Source organism: Salvelinus namaycush, chromosome 35 (assembly GCF_016432855.1).
Source record: "Salvelinus namaycush isolate Seneca chromosome 35, SaNama_1.0, whole genome shotgun sequence".
NCBI lineage: Eukaryota > Metazoa > Chordata > Actinopteri > Salmoniformes > Salmonidae > Salvelinus > Salvelinus namaycush.
In genome coordinates, this window is record NC_052341.1 from 8,124,758 (window position 1) to 8,147,399 (window position 22,642).

At 39.7% G+C, this 22,642-nt stretch overlaps 2 protein-coding genes across 2 annotated transcripts in view; both read right to left on the bottom strand.

Annotated features, from left to right (window-relative positions):
• Positions 1-483: 483 nt before the first annotated feature.
• Positions 484-3,393, bottom strand: LOC120029941 (mitochondrial pyruvate carrier 1-like). Its single transcript, XM_038975252.1, has 5 exons — positions 3,194-3,393; positions 2,716-2,719; positions 2,400-2,496; positions 1,551-1,683; positions 484-1,004 (listed from the first exon to the last, which is right to left on the bottom strand). The coding sequence occupies exons 1-5, from the start codon at positions 3,262-3,264 to the stop codon at positions 983-985; spliced, it is 327 nt and encodes a 108-aa protein (XP_038831180.1). The 5' UTR covers positions 3,265-3,393; the 3' UTR covers positions 484-982.
• Positions 3,394-12,633: 9,240 nt separating this feature from the next.
• LOC120029857 (ribosomal protein S6 kinase alpha-2) overlaps positions 12,634-22,642 on the bottom strand; it is a 32,755-nt gene continuing 22,746 nt past the window's right edge. The window contains exons 13-21 of the mRNA XM_038975163.1: positions 22,089-22,222; positions 20,069-20,194; positions 19,601-19,690; positions 17,550-17,708; positions 15,904-16,065; positions 15,747-15,823; positions 14,306-14,423; positions 13,986-14,123; positions 12,634-13,510 (exon numbers count right to left, since the gene is read on the bottom strand). Of these exons, the coding sequence (XP_038831091.1) occupies positions 13,385-13,510; positions 13,986-14,123; positions 14,306-14,423; positions 15,747-15,823; positions 15,904-16,065; positions 17,550-17,708; positions 19,601-19,690; positions 20,069-20,194; positions 22,089-22,222 (1,130 nt within the window). The 3' untranslated portion in view covers positions 12,634-13,384. The remainder of the gene's footprint in view (positions 13,511-13,985; positions 14,124-14,305; positions 14,424-15,746; positions 15,824-15,903; positions 16,066-17,549; positions 17,709-19,600; positions 19,691-20,068; positions 20,195-22,088; positions 22,223-22,642) is intronic.

Genomic DNA, 22,642 nt, shown 5'->3' on the forward strand with positions numbered 1-22,642 from the left:
CGTTGGAGGCAGCTTATGGTAGAGAAATGCACATTCAGTTCTCTGGCAACAGCTCTAGTGGACATTTCTGCAGTCAGCATGCCAATTGCACACTCCCTCATAACATCTGTGGCATTTTGGTGTGACAAAATTGCACATTTTAGAGTGGCCTTTTATTGTCTCCAGCACAAAGTGCACATGTGTAATGATCATGCTGTTTACTCAGCTTCTTGATATGCCACATCTGTCAGGTGGATGGATTATCTCATTCAACTCATTCATGGCTTGATGATTAGAAGTTAAATCAGGTCTGCTTGTCCAGGTTAACAATAAAAATGTGTACTTTCCATTAAGAGTAACATCTTAAAATCGCTTTAAAAAAAAAGAATATATATATATATATAATTTAGCTAAACAAATGTATGGACCGGGCAGTTCTTGGGCGAAGGTCTTGCACAGCTTTAGAGTTATCAGTCATTATGAAGGTAAAAGCTCATCAGTCACTTCATGGATATCAGACAGTTTATTATAAATTATGGTCAGTGTAAGAGGAAGTTTAATTCATGATACATAGATAAGGGTTTATTCATTATATTCAGGAATAATGTTTCCATGGCAACACACCAGAGTACAACTTTTATTGCCTGTACATTCTGATAAAGATTGTGTTATTGGTATTGCTAACACATTTATTAAAATGAGGACATAAACAGTAAATATTTGTGTTATGGACCATCTGTAACAGGGCCTCACTAGATTCCATTCCATTTAATTAGTTTGTGCGTAAAAAACATTATGCAAAACAAATCTATTCATTGACCTTATATACCGGAAGAAACAGGCATGGTGATCGTCAACAGCAGTTTAATCTAAATTAACATTTTTTAAGTTAAGAGTTTTACATAGGTATGCAATGAGATAAACATGGTCATACACACGAAAACCATAGGGTCAAACTATGCCGATTTCCTAATGAAACTATATATTCTGCATTTGTCCATCACTAAGAAGACTTCTTCTCCATGCTGGAAAGAAGGAAAAAATTCCATCAGAATGACTGGAGACACACATTCTGTAGAACAGCATTAAGTCTAAATGACATATGAAATTATAACTAGTGACAATGTTTCATGATCTATGTGTAAACAGTATGAGAGATTGAAGTTAAGATGTTATCATGGATATGGATAAAACAAATTATGTTATGAAGTACTGTGCTTCCATGTTATACATTTTCAGTTGATTTGATGGCAACTTTCAACATATTCTTGTGTGGAAAAATCCTAATATATATATATATATATATATATATATATATATATATATATATATATATATATATATATATATTTGGGCTTCAAGGCTGTGGCTTCATTGAAATATCAGTCTATTATACCCTAAGAAAGAACCCCAAATAATTTGTTACTAACAAGAGACACCACCTGAGCAGTGAATAAATCACATATGTTTTGAGGTTGTTGTTGCTTTGTAGCCAGAGTGGAATGCAGGTACAAACCCAAAAAAGTTTAGCATTGAAATAGGCAAATCAGTACAGTAAATTGTGAGCTTACTTGTATTTGATAAGTCGTGAACCTTGAATGAGCTGGGCGGTCTCATTGGTTAGATGGCAACCAAAGAGGAGCCAATTCCTTGGCTGAACTTTGTATGCAAACCTCATAAACAGGAGGGAGTAGCAGGTCAAAGCTGCGGGGGGAAAAGAACACACACAAAAAAATAAGGAATTAACAGCCACTCGACACTTACATATCTTTAGGACAACCTTATCAGAAAACACAACATTTTCTTGCCTCGTGTCAGACAGCAGGAAAGGATTATGAGGTTCAACGAAGAATGTTAAACTATTGGAATTCTACTTTATCAAAGCCTGAAGGGCCATTCTGACTCAAAAAGCACAAGAAAGAGGATTGATAAATATTGTACCTAACATCTGATTTGGACCATCATTCTTCCTAACAACGAGTAAGACATGAGGAATCCAATAAAATGATCAAAAGCAACCCTAACCAATTAATTGGATTCCCTATGTCTTACTCAATGGTAGGAAGAAGTTTGGTCTAAATCAGATGTTGGGTTCTATATTTACTACATTTTATGTGAATCCCATAAATAAAATAAGGGTCAATTTGGGGGCAAACCAATAAGCTTCATTTGTTCAGAGATCAAATTACATTTTAACAAAATAATGATGCAGGTATGCTAATCTCATCAGTTTCTAACTACAGAAATTATTTCAGAACAATCTGTGATAGTGGGTGTCATGGCTTGCTGAAATGACATATAATGACTCTGGAGTTATTCAACAAGAGTGACTATCAATCCCTGGCAGAAACGTGTCCCTAATGTTAGGCTATCGCTAAACATCAGCCATTGTTTAGCTATGTTTCAGTATTATGTCTCACCAAAGGTCATTCTGCCACTGATAATCTCGGGGCTTTTCTTCATGTCACTGATGGCTGCAATGGGCAGACCCCAGTTGGCCACAGGTCCCCAGAAGTGCTGGAATAGAAGTACACAACTACATTTTAAGGAACAAGGAATATAAAGAGCAACGAGGTTACTGTAAGGGTCAAATGTTTTCAAGCTGCCATAGCAATTAAACAGTCTCGACAACTACCTAAGAGACGAGTATATCTGCAATGGTCAATGGAGCCAAAATATTCTGATTTTAGTAGACAAAAACTAAACTAGCCTGCACAATGAACAGAGAGTACTTACTGTGCTTATTTTGAAAGTTCCCATGAGGACACCAAGATGACAGACATAACACAAAAGGAGTTTTGGTTAGAGGGATATGCATATACCTTATGAAAAACAACTAACACCTCACATCCTGCCTGGGCTAACTAATAATACTCATAGGTCTCACATCACCGGTAACACATTAGCACACACAGCAGTAGGCTAGTTTGACAGCTAACAGTTAGTTAGCTTCGGCGATAGCAACAACATTCAAGCCAAACGTCCTTCAAGCCGGACACGTCGTTAGAAACATTTGTACAAACAAACGTTAACTGTAGTAACGTTACACTAGCTGCAGATGTGCACATGAATTTACAACTAGCTAGCTCGCTTTGTTTGATCATTAATTTAGTTAACGTTAGATGTCTACTGTTAGCAAGCTTGCTTGCTAGTCGCTACAGTAAAATTTATCTCGTTAGCTAGCTATCTTCCAGATCTTCCAAATGTGTTTTACCTCATCAAATAGTCTCTGAACTCCTTGCTTTTAAGGTGGTCAACAGCTTTACGTGCCAAAGTACCTGCCATGACTTCGGATTGTGGTGGTTCGCAGAAGAAATTATAACTATGGGAATGTATAAACTGGGTAAATGCAGTTAAGCGTAGAGGACACCAGTGGTCACAGAGCTTCACCAAAACATTATTTTTACGACACAATCGCAATTATTCAGTTAGCACGCCTCTCATTGGTGTTGCTATGCAATCTCACGATATCCGACCTCATGGTGATGACCCGCCCCTACTTTCTGAGATTGTGCCACTGATCCAGAATCAGCAACTCGGCTCTATTGCTAGGCACTACACATAATGCTCAAGAATAGCTGCTGAACTGGTTACACAACAATTCTCCGAAGGAGGTGACCCTGTATTCATCACTTATTGGCTCAAACACATACCACCCTTAAAACACGTTCAACCGGGACACAATAATGCAATAAACTGACCAAAAGGTCACAATGTCATTGGATTTAGGTTCAAAGTTGGTTGAAAAAAGACAAAATCCCCTAACGTTTTCAAATCCAATCAGTTTCCCAAGTTGAATCAACGTTTTATCTATTTTTATTTTTTATTTAACCTTTATGTAACTAGGCAAGTCAGTTTTAAGGCCAGGCACCACAGGCTAATAGGGATTTCTTTCTTTCTTTACTCTCATCAGACTGAAACTTTACCAATTGAAAGTATACATAAATACAATATATTATTGTATTACAAGTTTTATTTATTTTAAAATAAAAATATGCAAATGAGGCAAACCGTCCTTAAATGTGCGCTAATTTGCATATTACCAGAATCTGTTTTTCAACACATTGCTTCAAGGCAGAATGTTTTTGTTTTATTGTGATAAGACACTGACTGGTCAACTTTTACAAATCAATTTATCTAAATATTGTCATTTCATGGAATTATTTAAAAAAAACACTATTCACATGTATTACGGATGCATATTTTGCATAAATTTACACATTCAATGACACTTAAAATCAAAACAATACAAGAAATAAAAGAAAAGCCTCTGTAAAAGTCTGACTATAAGACCTAAGAACCTGTGTGTGGAATAAAGGGAATGTACGTCCTTTGAAGACTAAGTTAAGTGAATTGGCGCACAGGGAACATGTCATTTTGAGAAAATGGCAGATAAAGATAGGCTAATGCAATTAAAATGTACTTTCCATAAATATGACCATTTATGTCACATTAATTAAACTCATTCATATATCACTTCTAAACTGACAAATAAACATCAAATATACATTTTACAAATACATTAGCACGTTTAATACATTTGGTTCAAGCAATAGAGCATATGCTTTGAATACTGGTCTGTTGGACAAATATGCAGTTTTGGACAAATTCTCATATCACTTTGCTCAATTTGTCACATACACGGATTTTGTACGGCAGTTGAAATGTGCAGAACATGAATCAGCCAAGCCTGCCCCATATGTAAGGCCCTCTGAGTTGTTGCTGGTGACGATTTACTTTCTTGACTGTATCATGGGACCTGCGCTTGGCACACTCAATTGAAGCAGCATCAGCTCTCACAACTCCTCTCTGACTGCTCCAGTCTCACCAAAGTGCTGTCAATCCACAATTTGTTCGTCACAATTGTTATAGCAGTGGCTCCATCATTGAACGTGGCTACTGCCATACTGGCTGCTCCGTCAGTGCGGCTTTTGCCCACGAAGACAGTTTTGGGGCATCGTGACCATATTACAGAGTTCTGACATTCATTTGCATTCTAGGTTCCTCCGTGCTACATTCTTTTGAGGACGTTATCATTTGACATCCTATGATATACAGCTACCATTTTCTGTGCAACCTCTCTATTAAAAAATGTATGGCCTCCAAGGTTTTTGTGACAGGGTGGAGGATCTTTACCATTTTCTATGGGTCGCTGGTACCAGCACCAATGCACACACCTATCCCGTAGTTGGAAGTGAATCCTCTCTTGTGCCAAGTGCCATCGAAGGATACATTAATGTCTATGATGACACTCTCATCCTCCTTCAGTAACTCTGCTATGTCTGGGTCTATATCTGTATCCTCATCCTCCTTCAGTAACTCTGCTATGTCTGGGTCTATATCTGTATCCTCATCCTCCTTCAGTAACTCTGCTATGTCTGGGTCTATATCTGTATCCTCATCCTCCTTCAGTAACTCTGCTATGTCTGGGTCTATATCTGTATCATCATCCTCCTTCAGTAACTCTGCTATGTCTGGGTCTATATCTGTATCCTCATCCTACTTCAGCATCTCTGCTATGTCTGGGTCTATATCTGTATCCTCATCCTCCTTCAGTAACTCTGCTATGTCTGGGTCTATATCTGTATCCTCATCCTCCTTCAGTAACTCTGCTATGTCTGGGTCTATATCTGTATCCTCATCCTCCTTCAGTAACTCTGCTATGTCTGGGTCTATATCTGTATCCTCATCCTTCTTCAGTAATTCTGCTATGTCTGGGTCTATATCTGTATCCTCATCCTCCTTCAGCATCTCTGATATGTCTGGGTCTATATCTGTATCCTCATCCTCCTTCAGTAACTCTGCTATGTCTGGGTCTATATCTGTATCCTCATCCTCCTTCAGTAACTCTGCTATGTCTGGGTCTATATCTGCCTATGCTCTTCTAATTATCTTTGCAGCACTCTCCATTGACTGTAGCCCTCTCTGTATCTCTGAAACTAAAGTGGGGGGAAAAAGTACTTATTATGTCTGTCGACATTACAGACATAACTGCAGGACGAAATATTAGCATATCAGCATGTATTTACTTTACGTAAAGCTAATTTCTCACTAATCACATTAGGCTACAGCCCTATGACACTGTAGGTCTATGTGACAGTCTCATTGTAGAGTTATGTTTTCCTATCACTCTGTTTTATTAACTTTGAATACATTTGCTAGAGCAGGGGTGTCAAACTCATTCCACGTTGGGCCTAGTGTCTGCAGGTTTTTGGTTTTTCCTTTCAATAAAGCCCTAGACAACCAGGTGTGGGGAGTTCCTAACTAATTAGTGATGTTAATTCATCAATCAAGTACAAGGGAGGAGCGAAAACCCGCAGACACTCGGCCCCCCGTGGAATGAGTTTGACACCTGTGTGCTAGAGCAAGGAAATAAATATTATTTATACACAGCAAGTCACCTGACAATAATGGGCTACTCTCCCTTTTTATTTACCTGTCACTCTACTATCATGTCTCTGATATGAGCTGAGACACAAGGAAGGAATCGCTAGGACTTTGTTTATTTTCTTTAAAGCTTCATAACCAAGTCCAAATTCGTGGGCTAGAAGAACCATCCTCACATTTATATCAAATGCCACATCTTCCCTGGAGCACTCCTGCAGCCGGGAGGAAGTGTAAACACTCCTCCTAAATGCATCACGATCACCTTCAGTCTGCACATTCTATCATGACAGAATTACACAATCACTGGTTGGTGAAGTCTATGGTGATTTTCAGTCCAGTGTTTAGACACTTAGGGCAAATCAAATCATGTACAAGTTGGTTTATTTGAGACGTGGAATAAACGCCACTGTTGGCTGGCTGCTGTCTGGTTGATCGCTGCTAGTTGTTATCTTCATCTCAACTAATTTGCGTCTCAACGCGCTGCTGCGGGCCACCTCCTTTTCCTCCTCTACCTGTACTGTCACTGCCTCGATCGGCGGATCAGGCACATTGTTTCTTTCATTCACTGCTTTTCTCGCATTGGCTAACTGAGATCGCCTATTTTTATTCACATACTGTAGTTATATTCTTCGAGATTTACTAATTTTGTCTCTCTTTACGTTGATTCTTCGCGGGAGATATTTTCAAACAAGGAAGTGCTGCGCGGCACGTGAGGCATTTTAACCAATCAGGTTGCCGGAAAGGGCCTTTAAATGCCAGTAACCAACGTCAGTAAATTACTAATCTTTCAGCACGAAGCACTACGTCTACAAAGGATATAGCCACCTATGGACTAGCTAACGATATGCTCCGGAAAACAAGCTTTTGAATGATATATGATTCAACATGGAGAGATTTAAAAATAGCGGTTGAAGTTCTACATGAAACATGCTATCAAGAACGACATTAATGCTAGGTGTAGTTGACGGAGTTGGGATAAAATTATACAAATAAAGTATTTATTTACATTATTGCCGATTTATTTGGACATTTTATGCAAAATATCCCCAAATCAGAAAATTGACAGGTGGACGCAAAATCAAAATTTTTGCCTGTGGTGCCTGGCCTTAAAAAACAAATTCTTATTTACAATGACATCATCACATTCTATGTTTTGGTTGAAACGACGTGGAAACAATGTTGATTCAACCTATTTTTACCCAGTGAAAGAATGCTGCTTTGCCCTGTTTAAAGATTTTAAACCTGAGCCACAGGCTGGGACATTAAATTGTCAGGGCAGGTCCTGAGAGATTTGGGCTTGTGAAGAGTACAATTACAATGACTCTACCACAGACTCGACCTCAGTTTAGAAAGTAATCTGTCCTCCACTGTCCCTCTCACTGTCCCAAAAATGAGTCATTCAATCAGTGGTAGCCAGGAGAAGTAGCACAGCGCAAATGTTCTACCGATTTCCTCCCATTGTTCTTTTTTGTTACTGTGAAAGAGGTTCAACCAGGTTTCTAGCGAAGGTAAACCAAAATTGCATTCAATTAGGCCTAGTTTGAAAAATAATCTGCATACTATTATTATATTAAATAATATAATATACATTTAGCAGACACTTTTATCCAAAGCAACTTACAGTAGTGTATGCATATTTTTTTTTTTGTATGGGTAGCCCCAGGGGAAGTCACCCTTGCATTGCGAATACCCTGCCACACAGGACCAGAAATTGTCCACAAACTGATAAGGGTCACTGTGTGTATGCCTGAGACTATCGTCACAAAATATCAACACAACAGAGTTTCTTTCCCACTTGATTTATTTGTAAAGTTTTGGCATGCACTGCCAATACAAGGAAAATAGTTAAGTAACCTATACAGTATGTACAGTCCTACTAGCACACAAGTTTCACAATGTTACTTTTTAGCTACTTACTTTACAGTGGTTTTGAGACAATAGTGTGTCCTCACTTGAGGGCTTAGTGACTGAACAACACAGAACAGGAGACTCTTTGAATAAATATCTTCTCAGAATTACCTTCAGTATGCAGATCTATATACAAGCCACAGCAGCACAAGGCGAGTCATTGATCAAGGTTATCTATTGTGTGATTCTATGATTCTAATATTGTATTTTAGTAGTTATTCAATTAAGCTTTGTGAAAGCAGAAATTGTTAAGGCTTACTGTTCATTAGGCTGTAATGCTTTTTACATGTTGTACTGTCAAATTTATGAAAATATTCTAGAAATTATGAAAATATTCTAAAGGTAAGTGTGTGGTATTTATCCTAACCTGTTTTGTCATATTATCCCGTATTCTTAATATTATGGAGCAACTAAAGCTCCATTGTGTGCTTAAGTTGAATGATAAACCATTCCTGAATCCTGTGTACTTTCAACCTGTAATTCTATAATATGTCATTGTGTTGGTACACTGAAAACACTGTTGGGATTGCTGGTGTTTGTTTCACACAGCTTCTTTACTACTTGATTTGCACCTAAATCATAAACATAAAGGGATCCAAGGTGGCATTCTACTGTACAGTTGAAGTCGGAAGTTTACATACACCTTAGGCAAATACATTTAAACTCAGTTTTTCACAATTCCTGATATTTAATCCAAGTAAAAATTCCCTGTTTTAGGTCAGTTAGGATCACCACTTTATTTTAAGAATGTGAAATGTCAGAATAATTGTAGAGAGAATGATTTATTTCAGATTTTACTTCTTTCATCACATTCCCAGTGGGTCAGAAGTTTACATCCACTCAATTCGTATTTGGTAGCATTGCCTTTAAATTGTTTAACTTGGGTCAAACGTTTCGGGTGCCTTCCACAAGCTTCCCACAATAAGTTGGGTGAATTTTGGCCCATTCCTCCTGACAGAGCTGGTGTCTCCTGACAGAGCTGGTGTAACTGAGTCAGGTTTGTAGGCCTCCTTGCTCGCACACGCTTTTTCAGTTCTGCCCACAAATTTTCTACAGGATTGAGGTCAGGGCTTTGTGATTGACACTCCAACACCTTGACCTTCTTGTCCTTAAGCCATTTTGCCACAACTTTGGAAGTATGCTTGGGGTCATTGTCCATTTGGAAGACCCATTTGCGAGAAAGCTTCAACTTCCTGACTGATGTCTTGAGATGTTGCTACAATATATCCACATAATTTTCCTGCCTCATGATGCCATCTATTTTGTGAAGTGCACCAGTCCCTCCTGCAGCGAAGCACCCCCACAACATGATGCTGCCACCCCCATGCTTCATGGTTGGGATGGTGTTCTTCGGCTTGCAAGCACCCCCCTTTTTCCTCCAAACATAACGATGGTCATTATGGCCAAACAGTTCTATTTTTGTTTCATCAGACCAGAGGACATTTCTCCAAAAAGTACAATCTTTGTCCCCATGTGCAGTTGCAAACCGTAGTCTGGCATTTTTATGGCGGTTTTGGAGCAGTGGTTTCTTCCTTGCTTAGCGGCCTTTCAGGTTATGTCGATATAGGACTCGTTTTACTGTGGATATAGATACTATTGTACCTGTTTCCTCCAGCATCTTCACAAGGTCCTTTGCTGTTGTTCTGGGATTGATTTGCACTTTTCGCACCAAAGTACGTTCATCTGTTGGAGACAGAACGCGTCTCCTTCCTGAGCGGTATGATGGCTGCGTGATGCCATAGTGTTTATACTTGCGTACCATTGTTTGTACAGATGAACGTGGTACCTTCAAGCGTTTGGAAATTGCTCCCAAGGATGAACCAGACTTGTGGAGGTCTACAATTGTGGAGGTCTTGGCTGATTTCTTTTGATTTTCTCATGATGTCAAGCAAAGAGGCACTGAGTTTGAAGGTAGGCCTTGAATACATCCACATGCACACCTCCAATTGACTCAAATTATGTCAATTAGCCTATTAGAAGTTTCTAAAGCCATGACAGCATTATCTGGAATTTTCCAAGCTGTTTAAAGGCACAGTCAACTTAGTGTATGTAAACTTCTTACTTCAACTGTATGTGTTTTATGCTGTGTTCAACATATGAACACTAAATCAATCCACGCATATTGGTTCCATAATGTTTTAAGATGAATCTTTGTTGATATATTTCCCCCCCCCCCCAAATGAGCTATTTAACAGACAGGAAACAAGGTAATGCTAATAAATGCATACCAATGTATCTGCTACTAAAACAAATACATCCCTCTAAAAAGTAATTTACCTAACACATAGTGCACTTCAGATCAGGTAAAAACACTTAAATATGTCATGTATTAAAAAATAAAACAAACGGACATAAACATACATTAATACACTTCACATAATGGATAATGTAGAAACAATATATACAGTTGTTTGATACAATAACTTAAGTCACATTTACACAAGAAATATAACTTGCATTGACAATTTATAATGAGTCTGTTTCAGTACCCCTCCCCAAAACAAAAGTAGAATATTATGTTAGAAATTGCCAAAACTATCAAAAGCATCCAACATAATGCGCACTAGATTTTATAAAGAAAATAATATTGAACTGTAAGCTACAGAAAATAAATATTGTACACTACAGTATGTCTAACCTTATGAACCAACCTGAAAGTTATAGATTGATGCAGACCAGTAGAGGATGCTGAGGGGAGGGCTGCTCATAGGAATGGCTGGAATGGAGTCAATGGAATGGTATCAAACATGGTTTCCATGTGGTTAATACCATTCCAATGACATCATTCCAGACATTATTATGAGCCGTCCTCCTTCAGCAGCATCTACTGATGCAGACAGACAGTGCATTCGGATGTTATCAGACCCCTTGACTTTTTTCACATTTTGTTACGTTACAGCCTTATTCTAAAATTGATTAAATTGGTTTTCCCCCTCATCAATCTAGACACAATACCCCATAATGACAAAGCAAAAACAGGTTAAGAAATGTTTGCTAACTTATTAAAATGAAAAAAAAAACAGAAATATCACATTTACATAAGTATTCAGACCCTTTACTCAGTACTTTGTTGAAGCACCTTTGGCAGCAATTACAGCCACGAGTCTTCTTGGGTATGATGCTACAAGCTTGGCACATCTGTATTTGGGAATTTTCCCCATTCTTCTCGGCAGATTCTCTCAAGCTCGGTCAGGTTGGATAGGGAACGTCGCTGCACAGCTATTTTCAGGTCTCTCCAGAGATGTTAGATTGGGTTCAAGTCCGGGCTCTGACTGGGCCACTCAAGGACATTTAGAGACTTGTCCCGAAGCCATTCCTGTATTGTCTTGGCTGTTTGTTTAGGGTCGTTGTCCTGTTGGAAGGTGAACCTTTGTCCCAGTCTGAGGTCCTGAGTGCTCTGGAGAAGGTTTTCAAGGATCTCTCTGTACTTTGCTCTGTTCATCTTTGCCTCGATCCTGACTAGTCTCCCAGTCCCTGCCGCTGAAAAACATCCCCACAGCATGATGCTGCCACCACCATGCTTCACCATAGGGATGGTGCCAGGTTTCCTCCACACGTGACGCATGGCATTCAGGCCAGAAAGTTCAATCTTGGTTTCATCACACCAGAGAATCTTGTTTCTCATGGTCTGAGAGTCCTTTAAGTGCCTTTTGGCAAACACCAAGCAGGCTGTCATGTGCCTTTTACTGAGGAGTGGCTTCTGTCTGGCCACTCTACCATACAGGCCTGATTGGTGGAGTGCTGCAGAGATGGTTGTCCTTCTGGAAGATTCTCCCATCTGGCCACCCAGTTTGGCTGGGTGGCCAGCTCTAGGAAAAGTCTTGGTGGTTCCAAACTTCTTCCATTTAAGAATGATGGAAGCCACTTTGTTCTTGGGGACCTTCAATGCTGCAGATATTTTTTGGTACCCTTCCCTAGATCTGTGCCTTGACACAATCCTGTCTCGAAGCTCTACGAACACCTCCTTCGACCTCGTGACTTGGTTTTTGCTCTGACATGCACTGTCAACTGTGGGACCTTATGTAGAAAGGTGTGTGCCTTTCCAAATCATGTCATATCAATTAAATTTACCACAGGTGGACTCCAATCAAGTTGTAGAAACATCAAGGATGATCAATGGAAACAGGATGCACCTGAGCTCAATTTTGAGTCTCATAGCAAAGGGTCTGAATACTTATGTAACTAAGGTATTTCCGTTTTTTTTATTGTACATTTGCAAAAAAAAAATCAAAAAACCTGTTTTTGCTATTCATTATCGGGTATTGTGTGTAGATTGATGAGGATGTTTTATTTATTTAATCCATTTTAGATAAGGCTGTAACGTAACAAAATCTGGAAAAAGTCAAGGGGTCTGAATACTTTCTGAATGCACTGTATACTCTGTACTCATTCAGCTATTTCAGTTTATTTTAATGTCTATAATAACTGTGGATGTCTGGAATGCTACAAAATGTACCAACATATATATCCTTAGCAGCTGTAATTTAACTTTTAGACTGAACAATGTGTCAGCAAAGTAACATACCAACATGCTTATTTTCAGACACAGGGAAAAATACAGATGCTGTCGATAAAATCTCGTAAAATGTGTATCATGTAGTTATGAACTACAAGCTGTTCTAGACTTTTCTGTTACAGCCATTATGACAAAGTGTCAACTCAACGTTGCATAAGGTTACTTGGTCTCCTAGACAATATCATTCTAAACATACTCGACATAATACACAGGTGTCACTTAACAAACAAACAGTTTCAGATGCCACCTAAATGAAAAGGCAAATATGAATGAATAAAATAAAATATATTAATGTTACATTTCTTCAATACAAATGATACATTTAAGAACAATTGAACAGAATTCTGCTTTGTCTTCGATGCCACCATTTGTTTGTTTCGAGTGCATCTAAAATCTGTAAAGATTCCTGTCTTAGTGCAACAATGTGATGCATCTTCTCTACAATTTTTTCCCCCCCTTGTTACAAGTGGCTCCTCCTTGTTCCCACTACTGTAGACTTCCTGGTTCTTTGGACGGGCACTTAAACCAGTGTCTGATGAAAGTCATTGCACCTTGCCCCATTTTCAAGCTGTCCCTGAATCATCTACCAGGGTGCTATAAACAAGTGGATGTGAGTCTCTTCATTCCTCTTCTCTGGGCCAAACTTGAACACTGCACAGGCTCCAGCTTTGGGGCCAGAGGCGATCGATTCAAAGCCAAGTATGTTGCAGCCATTGCTCCCTAGGGAGACAGAAAACACTTAAAGTATATAAAGTTATTATATTCTAAAACTGCATAATTAAAGGGGGCAAAGCAAGTACAGTGTGTGAAACGTTGAGCAGGTTTCAAATTACTTTTGCTGACATAGAGAATGCAAAAGTTCTACATGTAATGGTAGATCTGTACACAAGGTGGCAGTAGAATGACAACAGCACTTCTACAGAGGAATAATTCATGTGTGAGAGACCTTTCATCAGTCAGAGAGCTTTAGAAGACAACGTTGCTTGTGATGCAAAACAATAACTATCACAATTAGCTAGCATAATTTGCTTAGTGACAAAGATCGAGCAGCCTGGTCAACCAGTCAAACCGCTGGGCTAAGGTGAAACAATGTTGTCAGTCTGTTTTACGAGGCTAGAGATTGGCAACACGTACAGATGATGTTGCTTCTTACATTATGTCAGGTTTGGGCTTTTCATCAGGGTTTCCTCTTTACCTTAACAAGCTGTACATCCTGTCTGATGAGCTGACACTGAGACAGCTGTTCTTGGTTGACTATCCACTGGTGTCTGAGGACCTGGGGAGCCGTCAGCCGTTGGTGTGGATCCACATGGAGCATCTTAGTGACTATGTCCTATTGGAACCCAATACAGAAATAGTCTAGTTAGGACCCGTATGAAATGCAGCATTGCAGCTAAACCAATGTGGATGGGATTTCATTTCAAACTTCCATGTACAACAATTGGATGTGAACTGGATTTATTAATCATTAAATAAACAGTGATGTTCTATTAATTGATGGACAAATAACCGCACCTTTGCAGCATCAGAAACCGTATCCCAGTTTCCGCCGGTGAGGGCATATTTTCCGCTACCAATGCGAGCCAGTATTTCCTCCGGGGTGTCATCAGGACCATTGGCAAAAGGGGTGAAGCTGTAAACACAAGAGTGAAGAAGGACAAGACAATCAAACTTCCCTGCTCTACAGTAATAAATGTGCTTTACTGTTGCACAGTAGGGAAAGATGTATGTGGGTTTGTTTGAATTTGGGGTCTTAAAATCTATGAGTTTGTGAGGTGCGATTCTCCAATACCTCGGCTGAGCTATTTTTAAAAGTAATATGAATAATGGCGTCTAAACAGTGTACCACTGGGCACAGACGTCAGTTTAACGTCTAGTTTTGATTTTCATTTGGTTGAGTTGTCAACTAACGTGAATTCAATGTGAAATCAACAACAACAAAATCACCATGTCATTGGATTTAGGTTAAAAGTTGGTTGAAAAAAGATCCAATTCCCTTACGTTTTCAAATCCAATCAGTTTTCCCCGTTGATTCAACGTCATCACATTGAATTGTTTAGTTGAAATGACATGGAAACAATGTTGATTCAACCAGTTTTCACCCAGTGAAAGAATGCTACTTTGCCCTGATTAGAGATTTTAAACCTGAGCCGCAGGCTGGGACATTAAATTGTCAGGGCAGGTCCTGAGAGATTTGGGCTTGTGAAGAGTACAATTACAATGACTACCACAGACTCGACCTCAGTTTAGAAAGTAATCTGTCCTCCACTGTCCCTCTCACTGTCCCAAAAATGAGTCATTCAATCAGTGGTAGCCAGGAGAAGTAGCAACGTGCAAATGTTGCTTCCCCTGCCAGGTTTAAATAAACCAGTGATATTAGGTTTACCCTGCCAAGTTTAAATAAACCAGTGATATTAGGTTTACCCTGCCAGGTTTAAATAAACCAGTGATATTAGGTTTACCCTGCCAGGTTTAAATAAACCAGTGATATTAGGTTTACCCTGCCAGGTTTAAATAAACCAGTGAAATTAGGTTTACCCTGCCAGGTTTAAATAAACCAGTGATATTAGGTTTACCCTGCCAGGTTTAAATAAACCAGTGAAATTAGGTTTACCCTGCCAAGTTTAAATAAACCAGTGATATTAGGTTTACCCTGCCAAGTTTAAATAAACCAGTGATATTAGGTTTACCCTGCCAAGTTTTAATAAACCAGTGAAATTAGGTTTACCCTGACAGGTTTTAATAAACCAGTGATATTAGGTTTACCCTGCCAAGTTTAAATAAACCAGTGAAATTAGGTTTACCCTGCCAAGTTTAAATAAACCAGTGATATTAGGTTTACCCTGCCAAGTTTTAATAAACCAGTGAAATTAGGTTTACCCTGACAGGTTTTAATAAACCAGTGATATTAGGTTTACCCTGCCAAGTTTAAATAAACCAGTGAAATTAGGTTTACCCTGCGAGCATAGTGTAGAGTAGGATCCCCAAACTCCAGATGTCACAAGCAGCATCATACCCCTGCTTCTTCAGGACCTATGAAAGACATGGTCAATCTGTGTCACATCACAATATAGGGATGTACTTGAAATAAATAAGATCAAATGTCTCCTCACCTCTGGAGCCACAAAGTTTGCTGTGTAACAGGGCGTCATGAGGAGACCGTTTTCCGCCCTTAATTGTTTGGCGAACCCAAAATCACATATTCGGATCGATTCAGGATCTCCCGTTTCATCCACATAGAGGAGGTTGCTTGGTTTCAGGTCTCGATGTACCACCTATGACAATAGAGAAGCTAATAGGAATTATGGTATGAATGTGTGGTTCCTGAGGTAATTAAGCAATTAACTTCCCATCATGCTTAGGGTCATGTATAAAACATGCCTAGTAGCCTATTATTTTGGTTACCATGGCTAGAAGAGGAAGGAAGGCCAGAGGAAGACTATTCACTCAGCTACCGTCCGGTAAACGGTACCAGCGCATTGGCTCTCGGACCAACAGGTGCCGAGACAGCTTCTAGCCTCAAGCCATAAGACTGTTAAATAGCCAGACTGCTAAATAGTTAATTAAATGGTTATCCGGACTATCTGCATTGACCCTATCTTGCAGTGACTCTGTGCACACTCCCAAGACTCTATATACACACACTATATACACAATACACTGACACACTCACACATTCACTACACACGCATAGCGACAGAACACAAACACACAGACACCATTACCGAAACAACAAACACACATATACACATCATTTGCTGCTGCTACTCTGTTCTATATTTTCCTCTTATTATCTATCCTGATGCCTAGTCACTTTACCCTGCCTTCATGTACATATCTACCTCAAATACCTTATTATTATCTATCCTGATGCCTAGTCACTTTATCCTGCCTTCATGTACATATCTACCTCAAATACCTTATTATTATCTATCCTGATGCCTAGTCACTTTATCCTGCCTTCATGTACATATCTACCTCAAATACCTCGTCTGGTACTGGTACTCCCTGTATATAGCTATTGCCTCTGCACATTGATCTGGTACTGGTACTCCCTGTTAGCTCCCTGTATAGCTCCATTCTTGTTTATTTAATGTTATTCCTTGTGTCACTGTTTTTCTATGTATTATTATTAAATTCTGCATCGTTGCGAAGGGCTCGTAAACAAGCATTTCAGTTACACCCATTGTATTCAGCGCATGTGACAAATAAAATGTGATTTGATTTGAAAAATGAAGAGATCTCAGTGATTTTGAAATAGGGGTCTCAAAGGAGCATCGGGGTGTGTGTGTCTCAGTAACTAAATCTCAACCCAATTGAAACACTTATGGGAGATTCTGGAGCGTCACCTGAGACAGCGTTTTCCACCACCATCAACAAAACTGATGGAATTTCTCCTGGAAGAATGGTGTCGCATCCTTCAAATTTAGTTCCAGACACAAGTAGAATCTATTCCAAGGTGCACTGAAACTGTTCTGGCTCGTGGTGGCCCAACCCCCTATTAAGACACTTTATGTTGGTGTTTCCTTCATTTTGGCAGTTACCTGTACATGAATGATACTGACCCCGTGAGTGAAGCTACTCCACTGTACCTGTACATGAATGATACTGACCCCGTGAGTGAAGGTACTCCACTGTACCTCTACATGAATGATACTGACCCCGTGAGTGAAGGTACTCCACTGTACCTGTACATGAATGATACTGACCCCCTGTGAGTGAAGATACTCCCCTGTACCCGTACATGAATGATACTGACCCCCTGTGAGTGAAGGTACTCCACTGTCTTGGTAATAGTGCAGAGAACAGCAGAGGCCTCTCGCTCAGAGAAACACTTCTGATAGAGTATTCTGTCCAGCAGCTCCCCACCTCTCATCAGCTCCATCACAAGGTACACATACCTCCCATCGTCATAGACCTAGGGGCCAAAAATACATTTTAATACCAAGTGGAGGTATTTATGAGCCAAAGACTACATTAGTCTAGACCTCACAGCCAACAAACAGTGGCTAGTAAAATCCAATAAGGACATACGTTTGAAGTCAGAAGTTTAAATATATTTGGCCAAGGTGTATGTAAACTCAGTTTTTCACAATTCCTGACATTTAATCATAGTAACAAATCCCTGTTTTAGGTCAGTTAGGATCACCACTTTATTTTAAGAATGTGAAATGTCAGAATAATAGTAGAGAATTATTTATTTCAGCTTTTATTTCTTTCATCTCATTCCCAGTGGGTCAGAAGTATACACACACTCAATTAGTATTTGGAAGCATTGACCTTAAAATTGTTTAACTTTGGTCAAGCATTTCGGGTAACCTTCCACAAGCTTCCCACAGTAAGTTGGGTGAATTTTGGCCCATTCCTCCTGACAGAGCTGGTGTAACGGAGTCAGGTTTGTAGGCCTTCTTGCTCACACACGCTTTTTCAGTTCTGCCCACAAATTTTCTATAGGATTGAGGTCAGGGCTTTGTGATGGCCACTCCAATACCTTGACTTTGCTGTCCTTAAGCCATTTTGCCACAACTGTGGAAGTATGCTTGGGGTCATTGTCCATTTGGAAGACCCATTTGCGACCAAGCTTTAACTTCCTGACTGATGTCTTGAGATGTTGCTTCAATATATCCACATAATTTTCATCCCTCATGATGCCATCTATTTTGTGAAGTGCATCAGTAACCACCTGCAGCAAAGCACCCCCACAACATGCTGCCACCCCCATGCTTCACGGTTGGGATGGTGTTCTTCGGTTTGCAAGCCTCCCCCTTTTTCCTCCAAACATAACGATGGTCATTATGGCCAAACACTTCTATTTTTGTTTCATCAGACCAGAGGACACTTCTCCAAAAAGTACAATCTTTGTCCCCATGTGCAGTTGCAAACCGTAGTCTGGCATTTTTATGGTGGTTTTGGAGCAACGGCTTCTTCCTTGTTGAGCGGCCTTTCAGGTTATGTCGATATAGGACTCGTTTTACTGTGGATATATACTTTTGTACCTGTTTCCTCCAGCATCTTCACAAGGTCCTTTGCTGTTGTTCTGGGATTGATTTGCACTTTTAGCACCAAAGTACGTTCATCTCTAGGAGACAGAACGCGTCTCCTTCCTGAGCGGTATGACGGCTGAATGGTCCCATGGTGTTTATACTTGCGTACTATTGTTTGTACAGATGAACGTGGTACCTTCAGGCGTTTGGAAATTGCTCCCAAGGATGAACCAGACTTGTGGAGGTCTACAATTTTTTTTCTGACGTCTTGGCTTATTTCTTCTGATTTTCCCATGATGTCAAACAAAGAGGCACTGAGTTTGAAGGTAGGCCTAGAAATACATGCACAGGTACACCTCCAATTGACTCAAATGATGTCAATTAGCCTATCAGAAGCTTCTAAAGCCATGACATAATTTTCTGGAATTTTCCAAGCTGTTTAAAGGCACAGTCAACCTAGTGTATGTAAACTTCTGAACCACTGGAATTGTGATACAGTGAAATAATCTGTCTGTAAACAATTGTTGGAAAAATGACTTGTGTCATGCACAAAGTAGATGTCCTAACCGACTTGCCAAAACTATAGTTTATTAATAAGAAATTTGAGGAGTGGTTGAAAAACGAGTTTTAATGACTCGAACCTAAGTGTATGTAAACTTCCGACTTCAACTGTAGAAGATAAAATGAAATATTAGGGTCAGTGAAAATTCAATGAAGTTTGCAGGGGCACATTTTTTCTTAGGTATGCAAACTGGCAAGGTTCTCTGCCCTTATGGAGGGCTTTCAGCATGTGCGTGTGTATGGGAGTCATTGAATGATGACATACATCCTTCAGCGTGATGATGTTTGGATGCTGCCCGTATCTCAACAGAATCTCAATTTCCTCAGATGGATCTTTCTTAACTCTGTCGATGATCTGAAAGAGACACACCCCCTGTTAAATTACAACTGCTTGGTTCCCTCATGATAAAACGTGTGACTCAGAGCATTGTCTGCACAACATACAGAATCATTGTCGCTGCGTGAATCATCCTAAGGGAGACTATATTATAGTTGAAAGGCTCATAGTTGTTGAAGTGCAATGGGTAGCCTACATACAGTACATCACAAGGCTGCAATAATTAAAGGTCGTACATCAACCTGGAATCCTTGTAGTGATCGTAACGTCCCTTGTTGTATATGGTGCTGTTTCATGTAACTGACGAGCCGTGAAAATAGTTTATCATTCTTAGAGAAGGAAATGATCTATACATAAATATTCCCCTTGAAAAATCTACCCATACGGTTCACTTACTTTGACAGCATATTCAACACTGGTGATTTTGTGGATGCATCGTTTGCAGACAGAGTACGCCCCCAAGCCCACCTCCTCCTTTACCTCATACCCATCTGTGAAATGGATGTTGGTCCCATGAAGTTGCTGAAATTACAAACATGTCCAGCCATCACAAATACGTTTAAGCATATTTTACATAAAAGCCTTTGGTCATAATCATGCTCCAGTAAGCTTGTCAACAGACTTCCTTACTCTTCGCTCATGTTATAATCCTGCTCTGGCAGACTAGGGAATCCATCAATCCTTCTATAATCCCCAGACATATCCAGGGGAAGCCTATTTCATATGCAAAATGGAGCACACTGGTTTTCAAAACAGATCTATCAAATGATTCCCCTGGTAAGAATGGTCCTTGAAGAACATTCTAGGTGAACAGTGTTTCTGCGTGAGTGCACTTTGGTCGCATTTCTCCTTTCTCTTGTGACGTATCACTTTACATGTGGAGATTTAGGAAGTGTTCTTCTTTCATGTCAAATCACAAACGAGAGCAAGAAAAGTGAACTGAAAATGTGAATGTACTACAGTAATAGTCTATCATGGTTTCACACATCACTACAGTAATAGTCTATCATGGTTTCACACATCACTACAGTAATAATCTATCATGGTTTCACACATCACTACAGTAATAATCTATCATGGTTTCACACATCACTACAGTAATAATCTATCATGGTTTCACACATCACTACAGTAATAGTCTATCATGGTTTCACACATCACTACAGTAATAGTCTATCATGGTTTCACACATCACTACAGTAATAGTCTATCATGGTTTCACACATCACTACAGTAATAATCTATCATGGTTTCACACATCACTACAGTAATAGTCTATCATGGTTTCACACATCACTACAGTAATAATCTATCATGGTTTCACACATCACTACAGTAATAGTCTATCATGGTTTCACACATCACTACAGTAATAATCTATCATGGTTTCACACATCACTACAGTAATAGTCTCTCTTGGTTTCACACATTCACCTTGTGGTCTGCAGGACATTCCATGCTAGTCTATTGTGTTCTATGAGAGATGTTGGCTCATTCATCCACACTGCAGCAGCTTCTAACCTCACTTGTTCAATACAATGGAAAAAGCAGAGGATCAAAATGTTCCCAGAGCGTTGCCACGGCAGAGCGCACATGGCCATGATGTCATCGAGGGAACTATGTGCTACCACAAATCAATATGCTTTGCTGAGGTCTGAGGGCACTGGGAGGCCTTTCTGGTGAGTGACTTTCTCACTCAGGTATGAACCATCTGGTAGAATCAGTTATGCTGTTATTCATGTGAGTGGATGTGTTGTTGTGCACTGCAGGACACGAGAGGCCTTCTCTGGAGCAGTGGCTGAGATGGTTAAAACAGAAGACCATGGGGATCACCATCATCCATCTCACCACTGTCACCACATAAAATACATTGAATTCATCCAATGCTGTTTTTTTTATTTAACTAGGCAAGTCAGTTAAGAACAAATTCTTATTTACAATGACGGCCTACCGGGGAACAGTGAGTTAACTGCCTTGTTCAGGAGCAGAACAACAAATGTTTTACCTTGTCAGCTCAGGGATTCGATCCAGAAACCTTTCGGCAGGTAACCACTAGGCTACCTGCCGCCCCAAAGTAAGGGTGGTAGTTGATACTAAGCTGATAGGTAAGGGTGGTAGTTGATACTATGCTGATTCTTCTTCATTTGTACATACAGACTTTCAAAAACAAGGCTTGATATTCCACTTGAAGTTGAGACTATAGAGACACCAACGTCCATTTGGTGGTTACATTTAATTAATGGAAAATTGAAAATATTTATAAAAAGTCAATTGCCTGAAGGATGTCATATTATCTAAAAAAATATTTATATTTTTGATTGTTTCAAATATTCCTTTGAGTATTTAATAAGTCTATATGGTTGATGGAGGAGCTGTACACCTGAGTTATTTAGTCCTCTCCCTCTAGCATACTCACTTGTACAATAGGGTTGACAGTTGAGTTCTGCTGTATTTCAGCAATGGACTGGTCCTGGTCCAGATTAGTGGCCACGAAGCTGAACCCTCTGAAGAGCTGGTGTGTGTTGTCACTGGGAGGGAGGCCAGGCGAGTCTGACGGGAGAAGGTGACAGATGGTACAGAACCTGTTACAACCTCTACTGTCTGATGGGAGAACAGGACAGACATGGGAACATGGACATATTAGCAACTGGAACATTACATCAGTTGATTGAATGTCATTTATCATGAGTTTACTTTTGAGGGACAGTCCCATTGTAGTGTACAGATGTGGCCTAGGGGGTCTTTTTTATGTACAGCTACCCATCTCTGACTTTGCACACTAACAGCTGATATATACACGAGGTTAAATATTGGTCCTTTTGTACCAAATTTCCTTTGCACATGGACTGTGATTCATTGAGTACGTTTACATGCACACTAATAATTCAACATTAAACTGATTATGGCAGTAGGCCGAATATAGCATTAGTCATGTAAACACCTTACTCTGCTTATCTTAAATCGGCATAA